The 10,072-nt window shown below is 41.1% G+C and overlaps 1 protein-coding gene across 2 annotated transcripts in view; it reads left to right on the forward strand.

Moving 5' to 3' along the window:
• The window catches only part of MEGF11 (multiple EGF like domains 11), a 219,194-nt gene extending 214,213 nt beyond the window's left edge, over window positions 1-4,981 (forward strand). Inside the window, exons 21-22 of one of the 2 annotated variants that reach the window (XM_002914259.4) lie at window positions 2,976-3,182; window positions 3,821-4,981. In XM_002914259.4, the coding sequence (XP_002914305.2) occupies window positions 2,976-3,182; window positions 3,821-3,981 (368 nt within the window). In that variant the 3' untranslated portion in view covers window positions 3,982-4,981. Of the gene's footprint in view, window positions 1-2,975; window positions 3,275-3,820 lie in introns of those variants that run through there. The other variant, XM_019794154.2, reaches the window with a different exon arrangement.
• The last annotated feature ends 5,091 nt before the right edge of the window (window positions 4,982-10,072 follow it).

Raw genomic sequence — 10,072 nt, forward strand, 5'->3', positions numbered from 1 at the left:
GTATAGTACAATAAAATATTTTGGAAGACCCCATTCATATAACATCTATTACATTACGCTGTTATAATTGTTCTATTAGTTATTGTGGTTAATCTCTTGCTGTGCTTATAAATTAAACTTTAGGTATGTACACATAGGAAAAAACAATATATAGAGGGTTCACTATTATCTGTGGTTTCAGGCATCCACTGAGGATCTTGGAAAAGTATCCCTGTGGATTGGTGGGGTGGGGAGACTGCTGTATACCCCCAAACTTGAAGGCAGCCTTGTCTTTTCCGGTGGAAATGAGAAGAGGGACACTACTGGCTGACTGAGGCTCCGTTAGGCCTGGAGCCACAGCTTCAAGACTCTCCCACTGCCTTAACTCAATCTATCATGGGATTATCCACAAAAAGCTCAAATCCACAAAAAACTCAAAGCTTGGCTTTTCTCTGTCAGCAGGGCTTGGCCCCACTGACAGAAGGTATTCCTTGTGGAGGGTAAGGTGAAGCTGTTGCAGCCGTAGTTTGCATATCGAGATCTAGAACGGGAGGACCGATAATAAGATGCAAGGGGAAACACCATGACTGGATACTGGAGAAGATGGGCTAAGCCCCAACTTAACTACTTACTAACGTCAGGCAAACTTTATGAGCTTCAGTATCCTCATTTCTAAAGCAGTAATCATAGTCCTTCCTGCTCAGCCCTCTTCACAGATGTACCAAGTTCCAAATAACCTAACTGGAGTGAAGATACTAGCACAAGGGCTACACTTTCTATCACTATTCCTCAAGTTTTAGAAAACACGCAATTAAGGTAGCTACCAATCAAAGTAAAAGGATGTGCCTGGGTGCGGAGGAGGGGAGGGGTGTTAGAGGATTTGAGGGCTATGAGATGATAGCCCTTCTTTAAGCAGTTCTTGTCCTCAGTTTCCAAACCAGCAGCTCTGAGTCATACTGCCTTACTCTTTGGCTGCCAAGTTCAGAGAACCCGAAGTGGGAATGATGGACCACGCTGGGGTTCCTGGACATACCCCAGCCCCTTGTACTAAGAAACAAAGTACTCACTAAAAGCAACTTCATGTGGCTCTAGGCAGACTGTGGCCCAGCACCCACATCGCCCTTTCCCCACGAGAGCCTCACCAGCAGCCTCGCCTGCTCACTGTCCAGCAAGAATGTTTTCTCCTACTCCTCTCTCGGGTTCCACGCTAGAAAGAGGCCACCATCTCAGATGGGACCAAGGCCAACATCTCTCTACCTGTGGGCCAGGATGAGATGGAAAATGCCCTGAGTCTGATTGTGGAGCTCGCTCTGCTACTGACGAGCAGTGTGACCTGGGGAGGTCACTTCCTCATGCCAAGCCACAGCTTCCTCTTAAGCAGTAAAAGGGACGGAGAGAATTATTGTTCTAGCTCCATCGCAGGTAACAGAACACTTGGATGAACTAATGGGTAAATGTACTTTTATACAAGATTGAGGAAATGTCACCTGCTGAAACATCAGTAACCCTATACTCAGAAAAGTAAATCCCCTCCCAGCCAGTCCCGTTATGGGAGAAAACACTGCTAGTGGTGACACACAACTCAACTTTCAGCCACATGGAGTGTTCTGATCTCTCATCTCCCAGGACCTGGTCACCCCTTGAGTTACAATGATCCCTTTATTAACTATTATTTTTTACATTTTCATTAATCTCACAAGCTGGAGGCAGAGAGCATGTGATAGTTCCAGTGAAAGACTATCCAAGAATTTCACCATCTGCTACCACTTAAGAGAAATTTAGAGCTGAGAAATACAGAAATTTCACCATCTGCTACCACTTAGGGAAATTTAGACCTCTGAAGACCACTCATTACTGTCGAGCCCTTACAATTCCATGCTTATTTCTAGACTCCCTGGCTGGCAGATCATCACAGAAGAACGAGGGCCAGAGTTGGCCAGATGACAGAGAATCTAGTGCTTTTTCCAGGCAAGTCTTGCCTCACTTGGAATGACCTACAAGAGGCAGTAATCTTCCCGAAAGGGGAAAATGGCATACAGGTTGAAGGAGGGGCTCCCCTTCCCTTCTGTGACTCCCGGTCACAAAGAAAACACTTTCTTCCTCCAGTGAGCTACAGTTACCTTGCCTCGTATTTGGAAACTAGTCTGCATCCTTTGGTACCCTAACATACCCTGAAGTCTTGGGGGTGACACACCTGAGAGGCAGCAGGAGAGGAAGCATGAGTTCTCCTAGTATCAGAAAAAGATACTGCTAAAATTGGTTTCAGTTAGGATTCATAAGAACTGGGGTAAGCGACCCCAGAGAATACACTGGAAGGCCTACTAGAAAACAAACTTTCCAAAGGCTAGCTTGAGACCCCGGTGCTTTTTACACCTCTGTTACACTTCAGTCGGCCCCAGCTCTAATCACAAGCTTCTCAAGAGCAGGGATGCTGCCGAAGTTTGCTGCCTGAAGGTTGCCAAGTTGCTGACACCTGTGCCAAAACACACACCTACTTCCTTTGAATCTAAGTTTCTTACTCATCAAAAAGAATTCTGAGGAAGAATGATATCACAGAACACACACAGGCCAAGGAGTCCTAAGGCATGCATTCAAGCCTCGGCACTGCCATTTATGAGCCTACAGGACATCAGCCAAGTCACTGCCTCTCTCTGGGCCTTCACCCTATAACAAAGTATCAACTATCTTTGCAGGATTTTGTAAAAAAAAAATGTGAAAGCACATTATGAGTATCTTGAATTAATCCCCTTCTGGTTCTGTACCTGATAACTAAGAACAAAAATGTTCCTATCCCTCCAAAAACGTAAGTTTCTTTATGAAAAAAACCTCTGCCTACCTAGGAAAGCACTCGTCAACATATTTAAAAAGGAAATCTTGGATTATCATAGGCTTTTATAGATCCAGGATCCTGAAGGCACATAAACTGCAATCTGTTTCTGGTATTGAAATGAAGTCCGTGTCCTTGCATGTCCTAAGAATTCTCTCTTGCCTTACAGATTACATGAAAGAATCCGTGTGCAGTTCTAGCACTTGTTCCTTGAATAGCAGTGAAAACCCTTACGCCACAATTAAGGACCCACCCATCCTCACCTGCAAGCTTCCAGAAAGCAGCTATGTAGAAATGAAGTCGCCTATGCACATGGGGTCTCCGTACACAGATATGCCATCCTTGTCGACATCTAATAAAAATATATATGAAGTTGGTAGGTGTCTCAAATAAGTAACTTAGTGAAATCAGGGCAATAGTGCAGCATCTGAGGTAAAAACAAGCCCTCTCCACTCACCCTGTCTTGAAAACATACCCTTCTTTTGTTGCTTTTTAAGGAATCCAAGGTGAACGGTCTCTCCCAGGATTACCCTCCTCTCTCATGCAGGAAATCACATTCTCGTGTCAACTCTGCTTTAAAAAGACATCAGAACCACTATGAAGCAGACATGCTGGGGGTGGGGAGTCAGTGGGTACACACATTTCAACTGATTGTTGATAAAAGTCCCAGTTTAAAAAAGAAAACAATCAGAACAGACATTTGCAAGTTTCTAAATTACCATCCAGAATTCTACCTTTTTCCAGTTTTGCCTATGTCCCTGGGCTTATTGGTAAGACGCCTACCTCTAGGATATTCCAAACCTCTTGGTTTTGACCACAGCTTAGGATTCTGATAGTACATTCACTTAGGTTTTCCATTTCATGAGCTAGCCTCAGTCCTAACCCTCATATATTTATCACAGATTTATAAATCCCTGGCTTCTCTCCCTACCAAGTTAAATAGCTCTATTCCCCCTCAACAAGGCAACCAAAGCTAATCTGTTCTCTGAACTCATTTTTCACTATATTCCTTAGAGCCCACAATCAGTGTGGTCCAAGAAGGCCGCGGTCATAACTCCAGCTATATCCAGAATCCATACGACCTACCTAGGAACAGCCATATTCCTGGTCATTATGACCTCCTCCCAGTAAGACAAAGCCCTGCCAATGGGCCCTCTCAGGATAAGCAGTCTTAAGAGAGAGAAGCCTCTCTCTTGCAATGTGCTCTGCTGAATATTCTGACTCTGAAAGAAGACAATCCCCTGACTTGAAATAATGATACAGACTGACTCCAGCTGCGTGTTAGTTATTACTTTCACCTGGAACTAAAGAAGAGCTTCCAAGTGGGACTGGGGTAATTGTTCAAACGGTCTGTTCACAAAGGCAAATCCATTCACCCACACCCAACCCCAAATGCCCAGGATTACGTGATCTTTTAAAACACTTAAGATTCAGCTACTCATTAACATCAGCTAAATATACATATGATATACTTAATTCTCTGAAACATGATGCTTAGAAAGCATATAGCGTAGGTTTCATAAACCTTCCTGGGGGAAAAGGGAAGTGGGGAGGGGAAAGGATTACTTTAAAGCTCCTGAAATGTGTATGTGCTTTTGGCTGCTGTTACCATCAACATCTGTTTTATTACCTAAGATAAACAGCTACTATCAATGTTAAAGTACCTGTACATCTGTGTCTGATCTGTCCAATCACAATGGCCAAGATTATAGTACATAGTCCAAAACTGACTTCAATTTTTAAAAATAAGACTGTAATAAATACAAATTAACTTTCCTTCTTCTGCCCTTCGTGGTAGTAGGAGATGTTTCCAAAGCACAGCAACCTGCTTCAGTCTACAATGATTTCTAGGCCAGCTTTACCAAATCTTGCTGATTCAAGGTTCGAGAACATTGCCAAGTCATTCCTAGCCTGGTCATATCACCTCAAACCATCCAACACCTGAGTCATTCCATGTGAAACAACTCGAGATGCCTTTAAGCAAGCAGTCACAGACTGGTAAGAATGAAGTATCCCTAAAAACAGCCATTTGGCCTCCTGAATTTATTTGGTTGGCATTCCCTGACTCAGAAGAGTACTTGCTTTCAAGCATTTCTTCATAAATCTTGAGTTTGATGTAGCATACAACCTATAAGTGTAGAAGAAATTAGATAAAACTGGATATAGCAAGTTCAATAAGCTGCTTAAAGTACATGATGCTTTTTGATGGAACTAAACGAAAAGAATGGACTGTAATCAGTTGCTGTAACATGATGTAAAACTTTACAGTAAACAGCAAATAAGGATATGAAGTATTGCTACCTTAAAACCACCACCTACTCAGATGGCCAAAAACGTATTACAGTGAGTTAATGCTCCAGATCCCAGTATTTAGAACTGTCTGTACTTTCCACTACCAATGAACACAGGTAAACTGGGGCTCAGTTTGAGTCAAACTGGAGCCAATTCCCAAGCCCTAAAAAAGAGGACCTCCTCACAAGAATTAAAGACCAGAAGGGCAAACCAAGGAAACTAATGGCCACCCCTATACCATTCCATTCTCTGGTAACAGCCAGCCAGTAAAAAATACTTCCAAAAAGGTAAACAGAAGAGGAACTAAATGACCGCAAAGCTGGAACAGCAGCTACAGGAAGTGTGGGAGTCCTGAAGTCCTTGATACAACCTGGAAGTCTGCCATGGAACCCATTAGTTGGGGCAATGACCAGCAAAAACAAGAAAATAAATAAATAAACCCCCCTCCCTCACTTCACTCACCGCTTAAGTAAATTTAATTGTTAGGGGAAAACATAGAATACTTACATGAATGCTGCATGTCTGCATGGGAGCAAGTGATCAGCAATAGCAAATTTCCTTTCCACAAAAGCCTTATGAAATATAAATATTAGAAAATTCCTTTGTAGACCCAAGTAAATATTTCTCATACATATGTAGAAAGAAATAGAGATAAGGGACTTACCTCAGTATTTCAGGGCAGCAAGTGCTCAATTATCTTTGTAAAGCAAGGATCAAGAAGCATGGCGAAGTCAGATCAGCCAGGAGAAACTTCATCTCATTCCCAGGCTTTATCTTCTTCCCCTACCCTGCATGTACAGTAACTGCTGCCTGGCTCACTGCAAACAAGCAGCGTCATGCCAGTTTCAAGTGTCACCTCTTGTTTGCCAACTATCTTACGGGCAAAATTCAGCAAGAGGGAGCATGGTGGAACCGCTAAAGCACAGGGTCAAGAGATTTGAGTGTTACTTGTCCTCTCTGGGCTCCTTTCTTCCTCACGTATTAAAAAGGGGAGTAGGAGAGAAAGGTAAGGAGCTCTAACAACCCTCTGGCTCTAGCATTCTGTGATTAAAGAAATAAAATACAATTCAAATTAGGCAATACACAGAGAAGGGAAAGGCAGAGGGTGTGATTCATCTATGGTGACAACAGCTGCCTTCACATATCTAGGAGTTACTAGTAAAAGACATTTCAGTCTTACAGAGCAACTGTTGGGAACTTCTGTCTAGCACTATCACACACAGGTTCATGGTCAACCTAAATATGTGCACTGTGCATTTTATCGGCAACTTGGAAAGATCTGTTTATTTTACAGAAACCAGTTTTCAAAGTGATGTGCATTCAATTCAAATGAATAAACATTATTGTACAATAGCGTAAGGGAGACTATGAAATGGCAATACTTTTTTAAATAACCCAGATTTGTATTATATTTGTTCACTGTGCAAAGGGACCGTACCTTGTACAAAATAAAAGGAATTTCTCAAACTAATTTAACAAGAATGCCTACTGTTGTGTTGCACACTGAAAATGTGTCTATAATCTACAACTTCGGTTTAAAAGGTAGAACTAAGCTACATTTTGTGTGGTCACTTTAGGCAGCCAGAGAGGTGAAAATTAACCCAATAGATGCTTGAAAATAAAGTAAACAAGTTCTATCATATTTATAACGAGAGTCTCTTCCTTTAAAGTAATGAATGGGAACAACATATTCTTATTCATGTCCAAAAATTATTGAAAAATCTCATACACATCAAATGCTCAAATAGAGAATTTCTCTGCTTTCACAAAGACTCAAACTCAAAGGCAACTATTACAGCCTGTGCTCAGCTCCAGAGGCACAAAGGTACTTCTAAGGAAGAGAATAAAAGCAAAGTGTAAGGGCCACCTAATTTGCGTAAGTGCAATGAACAGCTTTCCACTAGTAGAAATTATCGTCCAGTACATTACCATGGGTGCATGTTTTAGGACCTTTTAAAACATAACCTTGTGACCTCACTGGTAAAGAAGCAGCAGGATTAATTTTGTAGTAAAACGTGGATGCTAAAAAAAATAGCTTACTGGATGCTTTCAAAAGTGTAAGTTTAGGGGCGCCTGGGTGGCATAGCGGTTAAGCGTCTGCCTTCGGCTCAGGGCGTGATCCCAGCGTTATGGGATCGAGCCCCACATCAGGCTCCTCTGCTATGAGCCTGCTTCTTCCTCTCCCACTCCCCCTGCTTGTGTTCCCTCTCTCTCTAGCTGTCTCTATCTCTGTCAAATAAATAAATAAAATCTTTTAAAAAAAAAGTGTAAGTTTAAAATTTTTCCTTCATACTTTCAAAGTCTGTACATAATCCTATTTAAGTCAACTGAAGCCTTTCAACTTGTCAGTCCACAAGGCTTACAAGATACTCAAAAGTTATTCCCAATGTTTAACCAAGAATAATACATTTTTGTTAGAGACTAAGACTCATTCAGAAATGATCTTACTAAGACAATTCTCAAGGGCTGGAACTTGACATCTCAGTGAAAGACAAAACATGATCAAGAATTATAAGGCTAAAAAAGGTATTTACTGAGAATACTGGTATTAGATTATGACTCATGAGGCTCAGAATACTACCCAATACCATAAATGAGAACCAAAGGCTGCAGGTTATGCACTCAACACAGAAGATTCAAGAATGATACATTCTACAAGCCATTCATCTAACCAGAAGGCAGGCAAAAGGGGCCCATTTAATCAGTATGTGACAACGGGAGACGGAATCTTTCTCAGAAGGGATGGATGGATACATAGGGATTCATTATACTGTCATTCGTACTTCTGTGTAATTATAACATAGCATTTATATAGGTTTATATAGCTTCTAATTAAAACATTTTTTAGTCTGAATGGTAATTCTCAGACTACAGCTCCCCAAGCTAAACTAGAATGAATCCTAGGATTAGCCCCCTCACTCTTTTAGATGTTCCTTCTTTATTGTTCTGACATGGATTAGCATGGGGGATAGATATTAGGAATGTAAATATGAACAAAGCACATTCCCATGCTTATGGATCTTACAATTTAGCAATTACAAAAAGGCAGAGATAAATGGAGGGCCCTAGTGATTAGTAGAGTACTGATGATACATTTTCTTCCCTGACTTGCAGAGCTAGAAAGATTCAGCACTGGTCCAATCCAAACCCTCAGAAGGCAGAAGCTCTAGTCCGTAGCAACAGGTTGTCAGATTCCCTCCTCAATTCCAGGTTCTACCTCCCAAGCCATTGTCTAGCCCAGCAGATGCCCCTCCAGAGCCTTGGAGAGGAGAAGCACAGGGACTGGAGATCTTAAAAATCCTGTTATTTAGGCACCAGCTTAAATGTAAACCAAAACCAGTAACTGATGATCCCAATAGAGCCTACATTGTTGGTTTCACATCACGGTCTGCAGAAATAGTATTGCTTCCTGGGGCTTTCCAGACTGTCCCATTTCAGGCATGACTTTTTGTAATATTCTTAGGGCCATATGATGAAATGCTTTGGCACAGAGACTACTACAATGGTCAGCAACATCTTAAAGACAAGACAAGGATCTGTACAACTTCCCTAGAGAGATCTGAGAAAATGGTATCCTGAGACTGGAAGTTGTCAAGGGAAATGAATCTAAAAGCAATACACTTACTCACTGGGATGGGAGTAACAGGCAAGTTAAGTTCCACTGACTCAAACACAGAAAAGGAATCCTATTGGCTACTAATTTTCACCACCATCACTGGACATCTGTGCTGGGACCTATCGATAATGATGTTAAATAACTGAATTCAAATGGTTAGACTACTAAACTAACAGCCAAAAAATGCCACTTATATCGTGTGGATTTTGCCACAACAACCTATAGCTTGGATTTAATCATTGGTTCTCTTGGACAGCTAGCTCTGCGCACTGCTCTACCTTCTTATAAATTCCTATAAGAGATAACAGTAAAAAATTAAACACAAAATGTTTTTAAAAGTTCTGTCGCCCAGACATGAATATATTTTAAAAGTATATATTAAAAGCCAGCAGAATTTTAACAATAAAAGCCAAAACAAGCAGTTCTCAATTTACAGTTGACATAGCAGCCCCTCAAGTGCTCCTCCCCCCTTAGCACATGATACTTCAATGCATATTGTTGAAAAGGACAGTCATTTTGCAAATGTTCTGGAAGTTTTCATCTTATGGAATGCAGTTAACATGGAAATAATGGCAACATTTTAATCAAGTTGTTGTAAGAACAGAAACATTTTGCCAAGTGATTTTTACTTATCTATTAAACTTGAGTTCAAATGTCCAATAATTTGGCTCTAGTACATGAAGAGTTCATTCACAGAATTACTGAATTGGAGCTGGGATGAACCCCAGAAATAATCTAGCCCATTCCCCTCACTAACTGGAAGAAGGTGAGGCTCAGAGAGAAAATGACTAAAAGATGTGTGACTAGAATCCAAGTCTTTGTCACCCAGTCCACTGCTCTGTTATCCCTGACACTAAACTCAAATAGTTTAGCGTACTTTCTAATATATGCCTAGTATCAATGTCCTTTCAGATATTCTTTCTGTATCCTCCAATTCAATTTTCAATGAAATGGATGCTTCTATTAAAATCATTTCTCAGCCTATGATCTTCTTGACAGAAGCTGTAATGACATTTTGTATTACTTTATTGTTACCCTTGGCCTCCTATAGTTTGGGGAAATACAACCATTCTTTAAAACATTCGAATGACAACTTCGGTTTATTTGGCATATCCTTTAGGTGAATGGAAAGTGACTTGTCAAATCCCAGCCAAGGGTGTGGTACCAGCACCAACCCAACCAAGACAATAAAAATCAGCCCTCCTCCTTTTAGCACCAGCCTATTATGCTATCCCATTAAAGCACGGGATACAAGAGGGTCCTTTCCTGGTCTTTGTTCATTGTTTTTCCAGAAGGGAATGCATGCCATGCACAGTCCTTATACAAAATTCGTATTCTGTTTTCAAATTTTTAAAGGC

Source organism: Ailuropoda melanoleuca, chromosome 5 (genome assembly GCF_002007445.2).
Source record: "Ailuropoda melanoleuca isolate Jingjing chromosome 5, ASM200744v2, whole genome shotgun sequence".
Classification (NCBI taxonomy): domain Eukaryota; kingdom Metazoa; phylum Chordata; class Mammalia; order Carnivora; family Ursidae; genus Ailuropoda; species Ailuropoda melanoleuca.